Source organism: Peromyscus californicus, unplaced genomic scaffold (assembly GCF_007827085.1).
Source record: "Peromyscus californicus insignis strain IS unplaced genomic scaffold, ASM782708v3 Scaffold_7__1_contigs__length_154581171, whole genome shotgun sequence".
NCBI classification, from domain to species: Eukaryota; Metazoa; Chordata; class Mammalia; order Rodentia; family Cricetidae; genus Peromyscus; species Peromyscus californicus.
This window is the reverse complement of record NW_026294595.1, coordinates 2,522,068-2,544,107: the sequence shown is the minus strand read 5'-3', so window position 1 is coordinate 2,544,107 and position 22,040 is coordinate 2,522,068. Positions and strand designations below refer to the sequence as shown.

At 38.6% G+C, this 22,040-nt stretch overlaps 1 protein-coding gene and 1 pseudogene across 1 annotated transcript; one reads left to right on the top strand and one right to left on the bottom strand.

Annotated features, from left to right (window-relative positions):
- Positions 1–4,669: 4,669 nt before the first annotated feature.
- LOC128101421 (olfactory receptor 1J4-like) lies at positions 4,670–5,609 on the top strand. Its single transcript, XM_052724506.1, is given in 2 exon segments — positions 4,670–4,975; positions 4,977–5,609. Coding segments are annotated over 2 exon segments (939 nt in total).
- Positions 5,610–17,739: 12,130 nt separating this feature from the next.
- LOC128102588 (olfactory receptor 1N1-like) lies at positions 17,740–18,677 on the bottom strand (annotated as a pseudogene).
- Positions 18,678–22,040: the final 3,363 nt, after the last annotated feature.

Here is a 22,040-nt window from a genome sequence, read left to right as displayed (position 1 = left end):
AAGAATTTATTTGTTATAATCCCCTTAAAGAAGTTTCAGAAAATACCAAACTAATTCAAAATGAGCAAGAATGGAGGCATGATTAACCCTGGCTATTGATGAGTGGAAAGAACACCCTTTCTCCATAAGCTTATTGGAACACAGATGTACTCACTCACATGATTTCAATGACTGACAGCAAGTTACAGTAGTAGAACTGAGGTAGTTTCATGACAAGCATCTGGCTCACAAGGCCTAAAATAGTTACTACCTTTCTGTTAATATTGGAAAACTGTCTGCTGATCCCCACTCCGTAATATTCTTTCACACTCATTCTTTAAAACAGCATAAAGGGCTTGCAACCAAAACCATTTCTACAGTCTCCAGGACATATGAATTCCACTTTATCTCCTGAAATACATGAGAGTATCAGACTGGAGTTTTACCATTTTTAGCTTTTAAATGTAATGATATATAGATACATGGATATATAAACATAAACACATTAAATTATTGTAAAAGACAGAGCTATAAAATAAACTCCACTTATATAAACATATTTGTTTATTAATAAAAAATATTTAGCAGGATTAGGGAATCTACATTGGAAAGGTTGTTCCAATGTCTATATTATCTAGATTTTTGGTATAAAAGGAAATTAATTTCCTAAGCAACAAATTTCCATTTTGGAAAAAAATTCCCTAAGTATGACCTAGCCATGGGAAATCTGACTGGCTGAAAGGGTCTCCCCACCTCCCCTTGGGTTCACATTCACAGGCAAGCTGGCATTCTTCCTAAGGACAGTGTTTTCTCAAAGTCTGCCCTTAGAAACATGTGCCTGAGAAGGACCCAATCTCAAATCTCATGATTAAACATCTGCAGAGGTAGACTAGCTAATAAATTCCCTGGGTACTTATCAAACTTTAGGGATGGCTGCCCTAGGGCATCTGTCCTGGGGGGAGTCAATACATCTTCAATGGCTTTCTCTAGCTGAAAATTTGATTCCCTATCCCATTGGGTCTTTTCTCTTCAGTACAGACTGGAGTCTTCACACCTGTGTTCCTGAATTTGGAAGATTAAGATACAGGTTTGTGACTTTTCTCTTTGCTGTCAATGAGGGGTTTAGACCATGAGGATGCACTGGATCTCCCACAGATGAGCTAAGAAGTTCCTGAGAGCTGGGTAGCCTGAGCATGAATTTCAGAACAGGGTTGTAGAGGAGGTGTATGTGTGTGTGTGTGTGTGTGTGTGTGTGTGTGTGTGTGTGTGTGTGTGTGTGTGTCTGTGTGTGTCTGTGTTTGTGTGTGTGTGTGTGTGTGTGTGTGTGTGTCTGTGTGTGTCTGTCTGTCTATCTGTCTAGGTGCTCAGCAATTCTCTGTGCTCTTGCTGAAGTAACTTTTTATTCCTAGTTCCTAGCAATGTAGCAATCATCACTGGCCAATAACTCCTTTGTATTTTGCCCCAAAGGTTTAGGAATTGAAGAAGAGAGACTGAGATAGTTGGCTACACAGACTAGCAGCATACCCCAAAATCCCATCTGGGGATCTGATATCATCATTCACTGTGGTGATATTTTAATTGTGCTGAAATGTAATTTTATTTGTATGTTAATAAATAAAGTTTGCCTAGAGATCAGAGGTCATAGCGAGCCAGGAACAGAAGTCAGGAGGTGGTAGCCCATGCCCTTAATCTGATCACATGGCAGGCAGAGTCTCTGTTGGTCAAGGACACAGCCAAGCGTGGTGACATGAGCCTTTAAGCCCAGTACCAACCATAGAGACCTGGAGGTCTGTAAAAACAGGCAGTGATGAGGAAGTCATGTGGCTGGGCTTAGAGCCAATGAGAAGGCAGAACAGGAAAGCAATTAAAAGTGCAGGTTAGGCAGGAAGAAGGTCTCCCTTGTGGAAAACTACGGCTTGGTGGTCAGCTAAGGTTAGTCAGTGGCTCTTCGCTAATTCTCTGATCTCTTCAGCTATTACCCCTGTATTTGGCTCTGTGTTTCTTATTTATTAAGACTGTTTAGAAATTCATCTACAATTTACATTTTTAGGTATAATGATGTGTACTTATTTAGAGTAGACAGTGAATAACCAGTCTAGGATAAACTTTCTCTTCATTTTAGACTTCATTTTAGATGGTGGTCAAAGTATATTTGGAGAATATGTCTAGGTAGAAAGTTCAGCTTACTAAACAGAGTCCTCATTTCCCAGCTTCTTGTAAGAATCCATTGGTAATTTGATGTAGCATGAACTCTAATTGGTCTTAACAATAAAAACCTGGAGCCAGATATCAGGGTGAAAGCTGAAAGATCAGAGAAGCAGAACAGCCAGTCACTAGAAAGACTTCTTACCTTTAGGAATCCTACCCGTAAAAGTGCTCTAGCAATTTTTTTTTTAGAATGAAGAAATTGTTTTTAGGTAATAAAAATAAAAAAGCACTTACAGAGAAAAGTGGCAAATGATTCTTCTGTTTTTACTTATTCTTGGAGAATTTCATACAATATATTTTCATCATATTCTGGAAAATGACTTTTTTTAAAGATAAAAGAAAATAGTGATCATAAGCAATCAACTACCAACCTATTATTAATGTTTGGAATATTTCACGTCAAGCTTTCCTTTTAACTGATTTTTTTTTTTTTTTTTTTTTTTTTGGTTTTTCGAGACAGGGTTTCTCTGTGTAGCTTTGCGCCTCTCCTGGAACTCACTTGGTAGCCCAGGCTGGCCTCGAACTCACAGAGATCCGCCTGGCTCTGCCTCCCGAGTGCTGGGATTAAAGGCGTGCGCCACCACCGCCCGGCCTTAACTGATGTTTTAATTGCATATTATATTTAGTTTCTCAGTTTTTAAGTTAGTCATTGCACGTTCATCAAAACATGTTCTTTTATACTTTAAATACTTGTTTAAATATTTATTAATTTTTAAGAAAGTGGAAGGGGAATAATACTGGGAATGGAATGGTTTAGTCAGGTATAAGGAGCCAGGAGATAGGGAGGATGTGAGAGGTCAGACAAAATGGACTGTAATGAAAATGTCATAAGGAAACCTGCTTTTGTAAGTGAATTAAAAATGATAGTGAAAAGCCGGGCGGTGGTGGCGCACGCCTTTAATCCCAGCACTCGGGAGGCAGAGCCAGGCGGATCTCTGTGAGTTCGAGGCCAGCCTGGGCTACCAAGTGAGTTCCAGGAAAGGCGCAAAGCTACACAGAGAAACCCTGTCTCGAAAAACCAAAAAAAAAAAAAAAAAAAAAAAAAAAAAATGATAGTGAAAAACTAAAAAAAGCCCCTCCACAAATTTTAACAGTTGTGTACACATCACACTGCTGTGATAAACTGTAGCCAAGCCTGTGCACATTCTTATTTTCTATTCCTCTATGATGCCAGTCTCGACACTCCATGCTGCACTCAGTCACAGTGCTTCATGCTTCAGACCCCAGCACCACGCAGCCTCAAAACACTGGTGAACAGTGACAGCCCGAGGTCCTGGGCCGGGTGGTCTTGCCTTCCTGTCCACTCAGGATTCCCACTAATGTTGTTTGGCTATGTTTTGGTAAGGGCCAAAGGGACATGGTGTGCTGATGTGGGATGGGAGTATGGCAGAAAGGAGAACAGTAGCTGTCAGAGACCTCTAAGCTCACACGCTCTTCTAGCTTTTGCGTGACTGAGAACTACAGCAAAACCCTGACAGCTCAGCTCACTCACTCTGCACATGTGTAGTAGGCACACACATTGATTTGGGCTTAAAATTAACTTAAAAAAAATCAAGCCTCTCTTTCCTACATTCTTGTCTCATTTGTAACTTATGCTTTAGAGTATTTCCAGGGGAAGAACACAATCAGAATTTTTAGATACCTGATACTAATGACTAGGGGCCCTGGATCTCTGACAGGGCTACTCAGTATAACTCATAGGTCTAGATGCTGGAACCCTAAATGAGAAAGCTACAAAGGACAGAAGAGAACAGCAAACAAAACTCTCTTTCTATATTGGATTATGTATTTTCATGGCATCAAGAGAGATCATTGAATCAGGAGGAGATCAGAAAATTATCTCAAAAGTCCTGATAAGTGTGATAACTGTCAATAAATGTGTAATTATCAGCAACATTTCCACTTAATATCATAATAAACAGATATGTTTAATATCATAATAAACAGATATGTTTCCACTTAATATCATTCCACATTTCCACTTAATATCATAATAAACAGATATGTTTAATATCATAATAAACAGATATGTTTGGTTTCTCAGAAAAAAAATTTCCCAGAAATTTTTTTTGAGCCAATTTTGTTAAGTCTTTGTAACTGAAATTTCCAGCTTATACTTTAACCATTAATGTTAATTAAGTCACATTTCAAAAGTTCACACTGCAATTTGAAGGTGCAAGGTCATCTCCTAAAACAGTGGAGGTTCTTCCTGACTGTGTAGTTGAAAGTCATCACATGGTCCCATTTGCCTTGTCCCAGATCCTGATGAATGCCAATGATGCCACTTTATTAATCTTTGTTGGCAAATTCTTTCATTTCATGTGCAACCAGCATAAAGTGCAACCCACTTTAAATGACTAATACTAATACTAATATTCACCCATAAAAAGGAATCATATTTTTACTTCCTTGCTGTAAATCAATGGCTCTTTGTTCCTTCATTCTTCAATATCTTTCTGTTCACAGCAAAGAGAAGAATAACATGAGGAGGGAGAACCAGAGCACTGTGTCTGAGTTCATCCTCCTGGGGCTCCCCATCCGGCCAGAGGATCAAGGCACATACTATGCCCTATTCCTGGCCATGTACCTGACCACAGTGCTAGGGAACCTGCTCATCATCCTGCTCATCAGGCAGAACTCTCGCCTCCACACCCCCATGTACTTCTTCCTCAGTAACCTGGCACTCACGGACATCTCTTTCTCATCTGTCACTGTACCCAAGATGCTAAGGAACATGCAAACTCAGGATCCATCCATTCCCTATGCAGATTGTATAGCACAGATGTATTTTTTTTATATTATTCACTGTTTTGGACAATTTTTTTCTCACTTCAATGGCATATGATCGGTATGTGGCCATCTGCCATCCCCTCCACTACACCACCATCATGAGGGCAGAGCTGTGTATCTCACTGGTAGCTATATCCTGGATCCTGTCCTGTGTTAGTGCTCTCTCTCACACCCTCCTACTGGCCCGGCTGTCCTTCTGTGCCAACAACACCATTCCTCATTTCTTCTGTGACCTCAATGCCTTGCTGCAGCTTTCATGCTCAGACATCTCCCCCAATGAGCTGGTCATTTTCACAGTGGGCATGGCAGTCATTACTCTGCCACTAATATGCATCTTGATCTCTTATGGCCGAATTGGGACCACCATCCTGAAAATCTCATCTACCAAAGGGATCTGCAAAGCCTTGGGCACATGTGGTTCCCACCTCTCTGTGGTATCTCTGTATTACGGTGCAATTATTGGACTTTATCTTATACCTTCATCCAGCTCTTCTAGTGACAAGGACATAGCTGCTTCTGTAATGTACACAGTGGTCACTCCATTGCTGAACCCCTTCATTTATAGCATAAGGAACCAAGATGTGAAAGAGGCTCTGAAGAAGCTCTTCAACAGGGCAGCAATCTCAACTTAATGACATCATTTCATATGCTCATAATAAACATATGTATTCATATATCTCCCAATACTACAACCCCAATTGTGGTCGCATCATGGAGCACATAGTAAATATTTAATTACTTAAATAGCATTCTGGTGTACTTATTCTCTATTTTCCTTGCATCTCTTTAGTGTAAAAAGTGAAAACTGTTATTGTTGCCAATCTATTTTGCCTCTGGATTTGAAAATTACAATTATTAGAGTAATTTAATCACTCTTCTGATTTCCTGGAAATACATTTGTTCATAAGAATTGTTAGAGGATGCCAACAATAGTGTAGAAAGTTCAAAGAATGGGACATTTAAAATATATATAACTTCCTTACTTCACCTCCAATCTAGTGCTCTTCTTATTTTAAAAATTGGTTGTAATGAGGGTGGATCAGGAGAAGAAAACTATTGTGGTGTTATTTTACTTGTACTGAAATGTGATTTTAATTGTATGTTAATAAATAAAGTTACCTGGGGGTCAGAGCTATTAGAGCCATAGCAAGTGCGTGGTGGTGGTGGTGCACGCCTTTAAGGACCTGGAGGGCAGTACATAAAGGCAGTGACAAGGCAGTCACATGTTTGGGTTTACAACCAATGAGAAGGCAGAACAGCTAGAGTATATAAAGACATACACACAGGAAGTAGGTCCCTTTTCGGAGAGCTCTCTTGGCTGAAGAGGATCGCTGAATCAGGAAGGGTGAGGCTCTTAGCTCTGACCTCTTGGCTTTCTTCTCTGAATCGGCTCTGTGTTTCTTATTTAATAAGACTGTTGGTTACATCTACATTGGCGCCCAACGTGACAAGAATCCATTAAAAACCGCTTAACTTGGCTTGGTGGCAGGTCTGGTTTCCCGCCAGGGTGGCCGGCAGGTCCGGTTTCCCGACAGGGCGGCCAGCTCCCTAGCCTGGGCCCAGGTCGGCTTGGCCTCAGGCCGGACTAACCTTGAGCTACTTGCTTAAAGTCGGTGCTACAAACAACTCAGGCCTGCCCTGCCGAACAGGGCCCCTGCCTGTAAAGCCAACGCACGTGGTTGGAACTTAAGGTAGCCAGAGCCAAGGCTTGACTAGGCTCAAGCGGGAACACGTGGCTGGATTCAAGCTCTTAGGCAGAACTTGCGGCTACGGTTCTTGTGTGTTCTCTCTCTCTCTCTCTCTCTCTCTGGATTCACACCTCGGACACTAGGTGGCTGTTTTGAAATTCCCTCGGATTTCTACTGTTCTACGAGGACTTGGTAAGTCACTTAACATATCAAATATTTTAAAGGAAACTATTTAAAAGAGAAACTTTTTTCCACATTAAAAAAAAAAATGGGTTTTCTGTGTTCATTGGAAGAAAATTGGGCTTTGTTTGCAATTTTAGGCAGTCTGACAATGGAACAGCTATATGAGAAGATTAATGTTGATCAAATTATACATTTTATTACTATGCTTATTTTCATTTTATTATTTAAAAAGATAGTCAATTTAAGTGCCAGGGTGACAGCTTTAGAAAAACTTGTTAAACCTGTAAAAACTCAGACAGAAGAAACTAACAGTGAAGTTGATTCAAGATTGGATCATAGGATTACAGAAAGAAAGCCTGTTTTCACACAGTCACCCTTAGTTTGTCCAGTAACCATACAGCAGTTGCCTGATCAAATGACTACACAAAATATTTGGGCTCCAATTGAAATGTTAGATTTATGAAGGTTTAAGGAGGCAATAGTATCTTATGGCATGCATTCCCCATATGTAAAGCAAATGTTAAACTCTTGGTCAACATATAATAGGATTGTACCACAGGACTGGCGGGAGCTGGCACAAGCTGTTCTTGAGCCCAGTCAAAGGCTTTAGTGGCTAACTTGGTTCAAGGATGAAGCTAAAAACATAGAAAAACAGTGGAGGAATAAAGGAATACAAGTCTGCCAGGATCAGCTTATTGGAGAAGGTCAATATGCTTCAGCACAAACACAATGTTTATATGATGTCCAAACCCTAATTTTATGTCAAACAGCAGCCTTGAATGCATGGGACAGAGTTGAGGAACCAGGAAAAAAAACTGAGTCATTTACAAAGGTTGTACAAGGCCCAAAAGAATCTTTCACAGATTTTTTACAAAGACTGGCTTCAGCAGTAAAGAGAATGGTCCTGGATTCAGAAGCTAGTAAGATAATAATTGAATCTTTGGCCTTTGAGAATGCGAATGCAGCAGGGAAAACAATAATCAGGCCATTAAAGGCAAGATCTGCACCTTTGGAAGATTGGATTAGAGACACGGTTAATGTTGAAGCTCATGAGCATGATGATACGTGGGTAGGAGAAGCAATTTCAAAAGGTTTGAGGAATGTTAGATGTTTTGGATGTGGAAAGCAAGGACATTTGAAAAGGGACTGTAAATAGGTCATTCCTAGAAACAATGTTTCTTCAAGGAACAATGGCAACAGAATGCCCCTTCCTTCTGGAGTATGCAGAAGGTGTGGTAAGGGAAAACACTGGACCAATGAGTGTAGATCAACAAGGGACAGACAGGATAATCCTTTGCCTCAGTCTTTGGGAAACTCCCAGAGGGGCCTCATACAGGCCCCAATAGCAAACTCAGTTGAAACCTTTCCTGCAGTCGTAGAGGAAACCCCAACTCAGAGAATTAAATAACCAAATGCCTATTGGAATAAATCATGTTGGTCAGGATGATGAAACAGAGAGAATAGAAAATTCAGGAGAAAACATAAAGAAATTTTTTTGGCAAACTTCTATTAATGAACAAAGACCAAAATTAATGATAAAAATAAATGGTGTTTTGTTGTCTGGTCTGGTAGACACAGGTGCGGACGTTACCATAATTGCACCAGAATTTTGGCATCCAACTTGGCCTCTTCAGGAGGTAAACATTCAACTGTTAGGAATTGGGACATTATCTCAGGTGAAACAGAGTGCAAGATGGCTCGAATGTATGGGTCCAGAGGACAGAGAGGAAAATTGAAACCATATGTAGCTAACATAGCTATGAATCTGTGGGGTCAAGACTTGTTGCAACAATGGAATACTTAGATTAACATCCCTCCAATCTCAGAAACAAATCATAAACTAGCACATGTTTCTGAGAGAAATATTAGAAGGCATTATTCTGAGTGGTTACCAGCCATCCATATTATACAAGAACAGGGCACAACAACTGATGATCTTCCAAAGACATCAACAGCTCTACCTTTAAAATGGTTAACAGACAAGCCTGTATGGGTCCAGCAATGGCCTTTAACAACAGAGAAACTCCAGGCTTTAGAAGAGCTGGTAGAAGAACAGTTAAATGCTCAGCATATTGAAGAATCAACCAGCCCTTGGAATTCTCCTGTATTTGTTATTAAGAAGAAATCTGGTAAATGGAGAATGGTAACAGACCTTAGAGCAATTAACAAAGTAATTCAGCCAATGGGCTCTCCACAATCTGGAATTCCTTTGCCTACTCTGTTACCAAAAGGATGGCTTCTCATAGTTATTGATTTAAAAGACTGTTTCTTTTCAATACCCTTACAAGAAAAAGACAGAGAAAGATTTGCTTTCACAGTGCCTACTTATAATAATTCTCAACCGGTTAAAAGATTTCAATGGAGGGTACTCCCACAGGGAATGTTGAATAGCCCAACTCTGTGCCAATATTTTGTACAACAACCATTGGAAGTGATACGTAAAAAATTTCCTAAATCTATAATTTATCATTATATGGATGATATTTTACTAGCTGACTCAAATGCAGATACTTTAGAAAGAATGTTTGAAGAAGTAAAGAAAATTTTGCCTTGCTGGGGATTACAAATTGCTCCTGAAAAGATACAAAGAGGAGATTCTATTAGTTATTTAGGATATAAAATAGAGCTACAAAAAATTAGACCCCAAAAGGTGCAAATTAGAAGAGATAGACTACAGACTCTTAATGACTTTCAAAGATTATTTGGAGATATTTCTCATCTACAAACTATTGTTGGGGTAAAAAATGATGAACTGCATAATTTGTTCAAAACCTTAGAAGGTGACAAGGACTTAAATAGTCCAAGAGAATTGTCACCTGAAACTGAGAAAGAATTGGCCTTGGTAGAAAAGAAAGTACATAAAGGGCATGTGGATCGTATTGATCCAAAGCTGGATTGCATTTTGGTTATTTTACCTTCTAGGCATTCTCCTACAGGAATATTAATGCAGAGGGAAGATATTATATTAGAATGGATATTTTTACCAAATAAACCAAATAAAAAATTAAAAACTTATGTGGAAAAAATCTCTGACTTGATTTGGAAAGGAAAATTGAGACTTCGTCAATTAGCAGGAATAGACCCTGCAGAAATTGTCATACCTTTAACTAAGGAGGACATTGAAAAATTATGGACAGAAAGTGAACCTTGGCAAAGAGCTTGCAGTAATTTTTTGGGAGAAATTAACAGCAAATATCCCAAAAGTGATAGAATTGATCTTATAAAGAGAGCTGATTGGATCTTGCCTCGAATTGTATGGGAAAAACCCATATCTGGAGTTTGTACATTTTATACAAATGCCAACAAACAAGGAAAGGCAGGTTAAAATAAGAAAATTAAAGTAAAGTGGTTCAAAGTCCTTATAATTCAGTTCAAAAATCAGAATTGTATGCTATTCTGTTGGTATTAATGGATTTTTCAGAACCTCTCAACATAGTTACTGACTCTCAGTATGCTGAAAGAGTAGTATTACATATTGAGACTGCAGAATTTATCCCTGATGCTTCAGAATTGACTTCACTATTTATTCAGTTACAAGATATAATCAGGAAAAGGAGTCATCCTTTGTATATAACTCACATCCGATCTCATACCGCTCTGCCAGGCCCTCTAGCACAAGGCAATGATGAGATTGATAAGTTGTTAATAGGAAATGTGCTGGAGGCCTCAGAATTTCATAAAAAACATCATGTCAATAGTAAAGGCTTAAAAAAGGATTTTTCCATAACCTGGCAACAAGCCAAAGAAATAGTAAAGAAATGTCCTACTTGTTCCTTCTACAATCAAACGCCATTACCAGCTGGATGTAACCCAAAAGGTACTCAAAGGAATGAATCTGGCAGATGGACGTGTTTCACTTTGCAGAATTTGGAAAACTGAAATATGTACACCACACTATTGATACTTATTCAGGATTTCAGTGGGCAACTGCTTTGAGTTCTGAAAAAGCTGATTCTGTAATCACTCATTTGCTAGAAGTTATGGCAATCATGGGTATACCTGCACAAATCAAAACTGACAATGCTCCATCATATGTCTCTGTTAAAATGAAACAGTTTTTTGCTTATTACAATATAAAGCATATTACAGGCATACCACATAATCCTACAGGTCAAGCAGTTATAGAAAGATCAAACAGAACTCTAAAGGATATGCTAAATAAACAGAAAGGGGTAACAAAAACCCCCAGAAACAGACTGCATAATGCTCTATTAACTTTGAATTTTCTTAATGCCAATGAGAAAGGAACAACAGCTGCAGAGAGACATTGGATAATAGAAAAAACTACAGAATTAAATCAGCCTATATACTTTAAGGATGTGCTGACCTCAGAATGGAAACCAGGGTATGTGTTACGTTGGGGACGAGGTTTGGCTTTTGTTTCTACAGGAGAAGATAAGCTGTGGGTACCATCAAAATTGATAAAAGTTCGATTTGATCAAGAGAAACCTCTTAATTAGAGGAGGTGATAGTTCTTCAACAAGCATGAACATCCAATTTAAACTAACTTATACCAGTAACACATGTCTTTTCATTTAATCAGATAATAACTTACCAAAAAGGAACATCCCCAAAATTAGTCTTGGGGAAAGGTTTTTGTTTTTGTCTTTTAGGAGAATGAAGGTTAAGGAATCTGAAGAATACTGGACAAATGAGACAACTGAAGAAAAGGGACAAATCATCTATCCCAGGAAACAGAGTGAAACGGTGTATGGGTATATATTATCTAAAAAATTTTATGTCTTCCTAAAATGTTTGTTTTTGCTTTTCTCTAAAAATTTAACACTATTTAACTTCTAATAGTCCCAGTTCAATTAAAATTTAAAGCTGACTTTGGAGTTGGAGAATGGCTCTCTTCTTCTTTAAACTTAAGCACGTTGTTAAAAGGAAAATGCAAACTCCCTGTATCATGCCAGAAGAAAAGAGTCATCTTCTGCTATGGGACAGGAGAAAAGCCAAATTAATTAAGGGACTATTCTATTACTAATCTCAACTCTTTGATTCTATTCTGATTCTTTAAACTTTTCTTAAAGTATAAATTTTATATCAAAATTTACAATATATATAGATATATAGATATAAATACATTTTAACCTTTGTTAAGATATGAATGGTCATATAGAGTACTAATTAATTCTAGAAAAAAGGCTTCAATTAGCTGCATATATATGTCTTTGTGTTCGAGTCTCTTATCAATTTTCTGCAGGAAATCACGGCCAGGCCTAACATCAACTGAAGTCTCCAGGAAGAAGTTGGGGCCCCACAACAACAACAATTCCACATGGACAATAATAACATCACTAAGCTGACAAACATCATCTACAGATCAGTTTTGAACTACAAGGTGCTCAGAGCAATTTTGAGATGACTAGCTAAGATGATCCAGTCTCAAAGACTACTTGAATAAGGAGTTGAGATAAACCCTGAACTTTGGCATTATACACAGACTGGATAATGAAGGACATAGTTACCTTTCCTAGAATTTGACAATTAACCTAAAATTTTTCTTTCAGGATAAAGATACCTTCGCCCATACCCAGCAGGAAGCAATTTTAAGAATACGACGCCCACATTCCCAAAGAGGTGGTGTGGGGCAGGTGATTTTTGTCTTTTTAATGGGTTTTGGGTCTGGGATAATTTTCATTGTTTAGGGGGGGTTGGTTGCAAGTTGTTGTCAAGGGTTAGGAAAAAGGCTAAGCAAAGGAGATTAGATTTAAGGTTCTTGTGTAAAAAAAAGAGAAAGAAAGAAAGAAGAAGAAAAAGACAATTACTAATTTTAAATATTTTATATTGGATTGGATTGTTTTATATTGTATACAAATTATATATATTGAAATTGATATTGTTAGAAAATGCTATATGTATGTTTTTAATTGTACTTATACCGTTCATTTATCAATGCAATTTTCTGATCCTTGAATGTTATTATTACCAACTATTAGGATATAAAGAAATGAAAGTTAGTAGTTAGACATTACAATAGAACTTGTAGTCATTTTAGATATGTTTTAAAAATTGAGCAGATATATTTTAGACAGGTCATCTTCAAACCCTTCAGAGATCTACAGAATATGGCATTTAAAATGTTTTAATAACTTAGAAAATTTTTCTTTTTTGTTATGATTATGAGACATGTCGGCTCCTGGCAGTACCAGTCTACTTCAGAGAAAATATGGGCATTGAAGAAACTGCATATGGAGTTAACTTTCATTGTGGCAAATGTTAGCCACTGGACAACAAAGTATCCTCGAATCAACTGCTGACAAAATGGACAGACAGGACATGAAACAAAGGACTACTGATTCTTGCCAAAACAAGTGTGGTTATGGCTTTATCAAAAGGCATCTTTTGAGTCCAGGACAATATGGCACCATCCCTGAAGTGGCCTTGGCAATTCGGAAAAGGTATAGTGCCCTTTTCTTTGAAGGCAGCTGAACAGGCAGTGGGCCGATGGCTTCTGATGTGCAATGGAACAGCAGCTGAAATAGTTATTCTTGAAGAGTAACTAAGCTCACGCCCCTCAATAGTAGACTGGCATTTGATAGAGGGATGTGGAGAAGAACAGGATGCTGAGATGAAGCCATATATACACAGCCAAGAAGAATGGACAGCTGAATTAAAAAACCAACAACAATTTCCAGAATTTTAAATTCTGAATCATGACATGACACTAGTGGAATTCAGGTGTTTCTGGTACATGGAATGCTCTCACCCAATGTGAGGTTGAACTGTTGACCTTGTGTACATCGTACTTCACAAATGAGTCTGTCAGATATGCTAAGCCTATAGGCTGAAGATGATGCCCCAGCATTGCGGAGAAACCTCAGGTGACTGTCCAGGCAGCTGGCTGTTTCTGTCAACTCACAAATATTTTGGAAGTTGCTTGCATGCACTTTCTGTTTTTATTTTTGTTAGCTAATATTATTTCCTTCTTGGGTCTCTGAGAGAGTTGAAGATTAGTTAGTTATAGTTGAAGGTTAGTTATAGTTGAAGATTAATTAGGATAGAAAGTGAATTAGATACATTTTGGACTTAACAAAATAGGATAGATAATGAAATTATTTTCTCTGAATTTGTCAAATACAAATGGACTAGACATTGTTTAGACATTTATTACTTGTATATATTGTATATAGTCATTGTACTTTTGTATATAGTTTTTCTTTTGTTAGTTATAACCTTTTTCTTTTTTTTTTCCTTTTTATTAAAATAGAAAAGGGGAAATGTGGTGTTATTTTACTTGTACTGAAATGTGATTTTAATTGTATGTTAATAAATAAAGTTACCTGGGGGTCAGAGCTATTAGAGCCATAGCAAGTACGTGGCGGCAGAGGCGCATGCCTTTAAGGACCTGGAGGGCGGTACATAAAGGCAGTGACAAGGCAGTCACATGTTTGGGTTTACAACCAATGAGAAGGCAGAACAGCTAGAGTATATAAAGACATACACACAGGAAGTAGGTCCCTTTTCGGAGAGCTCTCTTGGCTGAAGAGGATCGCTGAATCAGGAAGGGTGAGGCTCTTAGCTCTGACCTCTTGGCTTTCTTCTCTGAATCGGCTCTGTGTTTCTTATTTAATAAGACGGTTGGTTACATCTACAAACTATTGTATCTTCTCTAACCCAGGAAACTCTGTTATGAGTTCAGCTACTCCATTTCAGTACTTGAGGCTTCTTGGCTCTGAGAACAGTGACAAAGAAAACCTCCTGATCATTTCCCTGATTAAGCTACAGGAATTGGGTCATGTTGCCTGCAAACTTGATCCCAACTGGCTCCACACACACATATGTTATATATGTATATATGTAATTTGGAAGAAATAAGCTGCAAATGAAGAAAGGTTATTACATATATACATAAAATTAATGTACTTATCACTAAGTATGAAAAGTTAGAGTGTTACTTTCCTTATTTTATAGATTCTGTCAGTTAGCAGTCATTTAGCACATACCTACCCTATGGCAGGCAGTGTGCCTCACTCTGCTCATATAGAACAAGAAAAGGACATACTTCTAGTTTGCATTCTAGCTATGTAGAGACAGACTGAAATATGAAAGTGTACCAAAAATGCCTTATTATAAAAATAATGAAATGGTCATTTTTTTTACATGATTCTGTATGACAGGCCATGTGTTAACAGTGCCTCCTATCTGTGTTATCTCTTTTGATCCTCCTAACAATCCTATACAGTACAGACTATTACATATATTTTATAATTAAGGAAACTGAGGCTTAGCTCAATGGCATAATTACATGATGTAGCACAAGAGAGGACATAGGAAATGCTGACTAGGTACCAGCAAAAACATTATGGGGAAGAAAGCTTTCAACTGAGTTTTGAAGGATGTGCAGGATTAACATACAATGGGACAAATGACAATCTAGATGGAAGCGATAGACTAAACCAGGGTTGTTACAGTAGCATGCCAAGTTCAAGGAAATTTAAAAAGAGTTTGTGTTGCTAAAGCATACCTGTGTGAGAGTCAAGAGAGCATCACATATGAATCTGGGCAAGCAGGTAAGTGTTTTATTATGCAGGACACAAGATGCCATATTAAGTAGGTTAGGTACTTGGGTAACCACTGCAGATAATTTGGCAATAGATTGGTCATTGTACATTGGGTAACAGACAATAAGTGCCTGGATGAATATCATGATATGAGGATGGAAAGAGCATAATATGGAAGCATACCAGACTGGTAATAATAATGAAGGGAAGCAGTGCCATGTTCTTGATTTTTTGCTTTATAAACAGATATGTAAGGAAGAATAGAAATCTAGATAGCTGGAATAATTTTGATTATGTTTAATAGCCTTAAGGAATTGGGGTAACGAGTTAAAGATGACCTGCTTTTTCTATGTGGGTTCTAAGCAAATAAAAAGTAGGTACCTTAAGTAGGCAAGATACACAAGTTGACTGCTCATCATTCACCTCTGATCGCAGTGAAAATCCCATTGTACTACCAAGGTGCAAAGACTTAACAGTAATCCTTACTTCAGTGTAAATCACTGAAGTACCAACAACACATTAGGAATGGGTGACCTTAAAGAGGTAGAAGTTTAAACTTTAGAGCCAAAGGTAAAGATTATATATCAAGACAGAAATATATTTAGGATTTTTAGTACAATGGTAACTAGCTTGACTGGGTGGAATCTAAGATTGTAGACAGTTGATCAGGGACAAGCAATCATATCCCTTGGTGGTCCTTTATATGCTGAGCTGACCTACACCCTTACTGCTGCAGTAATATTGGGGAAGCCAAAGTGAACACATATTCTGCTCCCCTAGTTGGCTTGGTTGTTTAGGTAGATGGTAGACAATGGTCAGAGTGTGAACACACACTCTGCTTACCTACCTGGATTGGTTGTTTAGGTAGACAATGGTCAAGCCAAATAAAAGAATCACAATTTGATGGTACTTACTCTAAAATGTTAACACTTGTGTGATTCTTGAAGGGGAGAAGCTAAAGCACCTTTACACATCTCATTTTCTCTCTCTAAAGCTAAGATTCCGATTCAGGTTTAGACTTGAAGACAAATTTGCAATCAAATAAGAAAAGAGGTTTTAATATTCTCATCTAGTGGTCTCTAGAAGGCTGCCAGAGTTGAATATCTTTTTTGGTTTTTTTTTGGGAGTGTTTTTTCTTTTTCTCTTTTTAAATTTTTATTTATATACATGTGTGTCTATGTGTGAGCATACACATATGCATGCATGTGTCCTTGGAGGCTGGAAAAGGCGTTGGATCTCCTGGGGCTGGAGTTGCAGGTGGTTGTGAGCTGCCTGACCTAGGTGCTGGGAATTGAACCTAGTTCCACTGCAAGAGCAACAAGTGCTCTATCTACTGAACCATCTTTCCAGCCTCAACACTGAACATTCCTGAGCAGCAATGGGCAGAAGTGTTGTGAAGAAGTCTAACAACATTCCTGGAGAAACCTTTGCAAGCTGTAGAAAGTCATTTAGCCAGCACAGAAATCTAAGTGCTGAGTTCATAGTAATGGGAATTTTTTTTTACTTATTCTGGTCTTCCTGGAATGTAACATCTTTCCTTTATTTTCTCTTAACTTCCACTTATTCCTATGAAGAAGACAAAGGCATCAAGTGATGAACTGATAATCTAGAATGAAATGTCATTAGAGCAGAGACTTTTACTTAGCTTTAGGCACATAGCAAATACTCTGTGAATACTTGTTGAACAAATGGATCTCAGAGAATAGTTTATTACTTCTGGGTTGTGGTACATATGAAGAGTGACATCCATCTCACCAATAGCTATCAGTTCTTGGGCGTCTACTACATTTGCTGTTGCATCAGATGCATTTCCTAGCTCATTTTACTCAATCTTCCAACACTCTCATGAAATAGAGACAATTGGCCAGGCGGTGGTGGTGCACACCTTTAATCCCAGCACGCGGGAGGCAGAGGCAGGCAGATCTCTGTGAGTTCGAGGCTAGCCTGGTCTACAAAGTGAGTTCCAGGAAAGGCGCAAAGCTACACAGAAAAACCCTGTCTCGAAAAAAACCAAAAAAAAAAAAGAGACAATTGAACTGGGTGTTGATGTTAATGACTGCAAACCTAGCACCCAGGAGATTGAAGTAGGAGAATTGTGAGTTAAAGACCAATTCAGGCTACACAGCGAATGTATAGTTAGCCTGGGTTGTACATCAGAGCCCTATCTCAAATAAGAATACAAGATGGAGAAAAGAATAAACAAATAAACAAGGAAATAAATAACTTATTTTCTATAGTCTTTATTTTATAGAAGGGAAGACTAAAATCCATTGAGGCTAATTAATTAGACATCAATCTCATGGTTAATATGTGTCCAACCCGAAATTAAAAGAAACTTGTTTAACATAGACATGTCTCTTCATTATACATTACTCTCATTATATTTAGGAAGAGAAAATTCTCCTACTACAGAGGAGCCTCTTCAGGGCCAGTTTCATGTCCTTATTCCTTAAGCTGTAGATGAAGGGGTTCAACATGGGAGTCACCACTGTATACATTGCAGCAGCTGCAATGTCCTTTTCTACTGAAACTACAGAGGGGGGCACAAGTAGGCACTGAGGAGCGTCCCATAGAAAACACAGACCACACAGAGATGGGAACTACAGGTAGAAAAAGCCTTTGTACCCCCACCAGGGGTTCTAACCCTAAGGACAGCAAAAACAATGTGGACATAGGAGATAACAATACTTAAAAAGGGGACCATGAGTACTGTGCCTCCTAAGGCAAAACCATTAGCTCATTGACATGAGTGTCAGAGCACGATAGCTTCAGGACAGGAGCAATGTCACAGAAAAAGTGGGCTATTTCCCCAACAACACAGAAGGACAGTCCAGCCATGAAGAGAGTGTGAGTCAGGGCAACTACGTTGGTGAGGGCCCAGCACAGGGCAAGCATCAACGCACAGAATGGGGCACTCATGATTGTGGAATAATGGAGAGGGCGGCAGATGGCCACATAACGGTCATAGGCCATCACAGCTAAGAAGAAGCTGTTCAGATTACCAAACATCAGGAATAAATACATCTGGATGAGACAACCAGTATAGGAGATGGTGTGGTGCTGAGTCTGAACATTAAATAGCATCTTCGTCACTGTAGAGGATATTAAACCCATGTCAGCAAATGACAGGTTGGCCAAAAAGAAGTACATAGGAGTGTGGAGATGTGGTTCAGAGCCAATGGCCAAGATGATGAGCACATTCCCAGTCAAGGTGACAAGATACATACATACATAGGAAAAGCCCATAGAGTAGCTGTTGTTGTTCTGGAAACCCTGATATTCCTTGCAGGAAAAACTCTGAGACACTGGAGTGGTTTTCCATGAGCCTAAAGCATCTGGGGGTCAGAAAAGATAGAATGTAGGATTGAGTCTTAAGCTGCAGGCACTGACTTCTTAAACTGCAGACACTGGCTTCTGAGCCTTCCAATACCCAAGTCTGTATTTAAGTTCACTACTCCCCAGTCCTGATGTTTCCTGCTACCAGGTCTTACTTCCTTTTATTCTTTCTTCCTAAAGAATTCCTTATTTTCCACCATTCCTCTCTCCTTCCCTCTGTTCAGTCTGCCATACAAGGAGATCTCTCCCAGTAAGGGTCTAGGGCGTGGTCGACTTCCCAAATACCCAGCTTAGAATAGGCTTATCAGGTGCTACCAGCTCTACTATCACACTAGAATATCTTTATGGCTGTGTTAATGTGAGCCAAATTATACATTCTTTTGGGAGATTGTCCCAAAACATGCAAAAAGGTTGCCTTTACCAAACCTTCATGATAACCCATTTCATAGTAAAGGCAGTAGAGTGATTCCTTCTCTCTACTTTTGACCACTTCTCTGGATGAAAAATATCAAGTCCCAGGATTTTCTGTCAACAGTATCAACTTTTTGTAAATGTTTTTCATTAATCAGAGTTCACACCTAAACATAAACCTATCTGCAGACCAAAGAATTTCCTGAAGTAATGTTTAGATTTCAAAGTCAAAATTTCAAACTTTTCCAAGAGGAGAATCTGAAAATGATTACTTATATGTATGTGAACCTCTGAAACTTACACTAACTGAATTGACTAACACATCTCAAAATGTCACAACTTTTATGAGAGGTAAGAACCACAAACAATTTTGATTCTGACTTGGTGATGCCTTACAAAGACTCTGGTGACTGAGCACATTCAAATAACAAGTTTTGAAGGGAAAGACTCTTCTAAGACTCAGTGGATTTTTAATTTCTTAGACAAAGAGGAATACAGGTTGGCAGGTAAGTCCAGGATTCCTTGACTTCTAGGTCCTGTCTTTATTTCCAATGAGCATTTCCAAGTGCCTGCATTTTAGAGAATAAGTCTTGTACTACCTATGCCAGCATAAAATGTATCAATCAGTTTATTGCTATGGCAATAAATAGTTCACATGAGTAAGTTCTCCCACTCCTTTAAATAAACCCAAATATCTCTGCTTTAAAGTCATTTAAAACATTTATTTATTGTGTGTGCATGTGTGCCTGTGTGCGTGTGTGTGTGTGTGTGTGTGTGTGTGTGTGTGTGTGTGTTTGTGTGTGCTTGTGTGTGCTTGTGTCTGCATCTGTGTAGAGGTCAGAGGACAACTTAGAGGAGTCAGTTTTCTCCTTCGACCATGTGGATTCAAGGAACTGAACTCAGATCAACAGGCTTGACAGCAGCTGCCCTCACCCACTGAGCCATCTGTAGCCCTGTGGGGCCAAGTTTTCATATTCCATCTTTTTGTTATTCTCCTCAGTACTTTGTATTAGCATCTTCTGCTCTATTTCTTGGTTTTACTTTTCCTTAGAAAGCTTTATCATCCTTCTTGGAGTCTTGGCCTCAGAAATCTCAACATATCTTTGAAACAACCATGAAGTATTTTCATAAGTTGGTTCACTTTCTGTCATCCAAATCAATCGAGTCCCTTTACTTACCACCACTGCCTCTTCATCTATGACAGTTTCAGTCAAGTTCCTGTGCTCACTGCCACTCTGTTCACTGACAAGAAAGCCATGAAAAAGTATTTATTTAGTAAGAAAGACTCATAATCTTCCTGAAAAGGTTTTTAATGGGATTGACTGGGATTGGGGATCTGAATAGAGAATATTAAATACAAACAGCAAATAGACCAAGGCAAAAGTCAAGCTATTCAATGAAGATGAAAAACTGTGTAGAAGGAATAGAAGCTTGGAGAAAAATATATCAAGGTTCTAGATGAGGAGGAGTCTAAGAAATGAGCAAAAGATTGCAAAGACAAGTCAAGGTCATATCTGGATGGGAAGTGGAGCAGTCATAGATAGTTTTAGATAGTCATTGATAGTCATCTGCTTTTAGAGAAAAATCCAGAAAAATGAGTCTCTTTGCTGAAAACTTGTGATGACCTGAGACAAATCTTCTGGTTCTGCCTGGACAAGGTTTTGAGGAATTTTGAAGTGTTTTATGTTTTCAGTTTGAAGCCTGACTTGATAGAGACAGAGCTGCTATTTCATCAGGCTAATCCCTAGAAGAGGGTGAACAAATCCACTATAAATGTCTACAGATCCAAGAAGTCAGGGAATAGCATTTCCCAGAGCCTTGTTAGTGAACACATGATACCTGATTCCCCTCTGTCTCTATTAGAACACTCAAAATTAGTTCAGCACTGGGCTGTGTAAAATCTGAGATGTTTTACTTTTTTCTTTAGATATTAAACACTCTTGCCACTAATTGATAATGACAATCTACAACAGCAGTTCTCAACCTGTGGGTCATGATCCTTTTGGAGGTTACATATCAGGTATCTTGCATGTCAGATATTTACATTACTATTCATAACAGTAGCAAAATTGCAGTTATGAATTAGCAACAAAATAACTTTATGATTGGGGGTCACCACAACATGAGGAACTGTGTTAAGGGTTGGGAAGGCTGGGAGCCATGGGTCTACAGTAAAGCATGGTTTCTAGAAAAGTGTATCTGCCTCTGTGAAACAACATCCCTCTGCTCAGAAGCTCCTTCACTAAAGAAATCTAAAACTGTCTACCATTTTTCTTAAAAGTTTCTCATGCTTCTGATTAAGGATAAAAAGCACCTATTTAATTTCACTCACCTGATTATATTCTATAAATGATTTTTAAGAGACAAAATCCACAAATAGAAGAGTAATAATAGTAACAAAAATTTGGGTGTTGGTAGCCAGATGGACCAGTGAGCCTGAATATTTCCATCATCGAGACTAAATTTTAGAAACTTTCCCCTGCTGTAGACCTCTGAACTCCTCTGTGTTTATTTTAACGTGAAAAAAAGTTAAACATCAGAAATTTAATTTGGGCCTGGAAAGATTGCTCAGTGGTTAAGAGCACTTGATTCTCTTACAGAGGACCCAGATTTAATTCCCAACACCTGTATGGTGTCTTACAACATCCTCTAACTCTGGAGCAAGGGATCCAATGCCCTCTTCTGACCTCTCTGTGCCCCTGCATATACACGGTGAACATATATACACATATGCACATACACATAAAAACCAGCTTGCTTGTGTTCGTCCACAGTCTCTGGTTCTTATGGACACAATAGGGCAATTACATACAAGCTGACAGTGGTTGCAGCATCATGTACAAGACCTATAGAAACTGAAGCCAGACACAACCCAGCACTGAGGTGGGTGTGAGCGTGAAGTCTCACTTGGAGCTGTTAGGAATTGATAGCTTCCAGA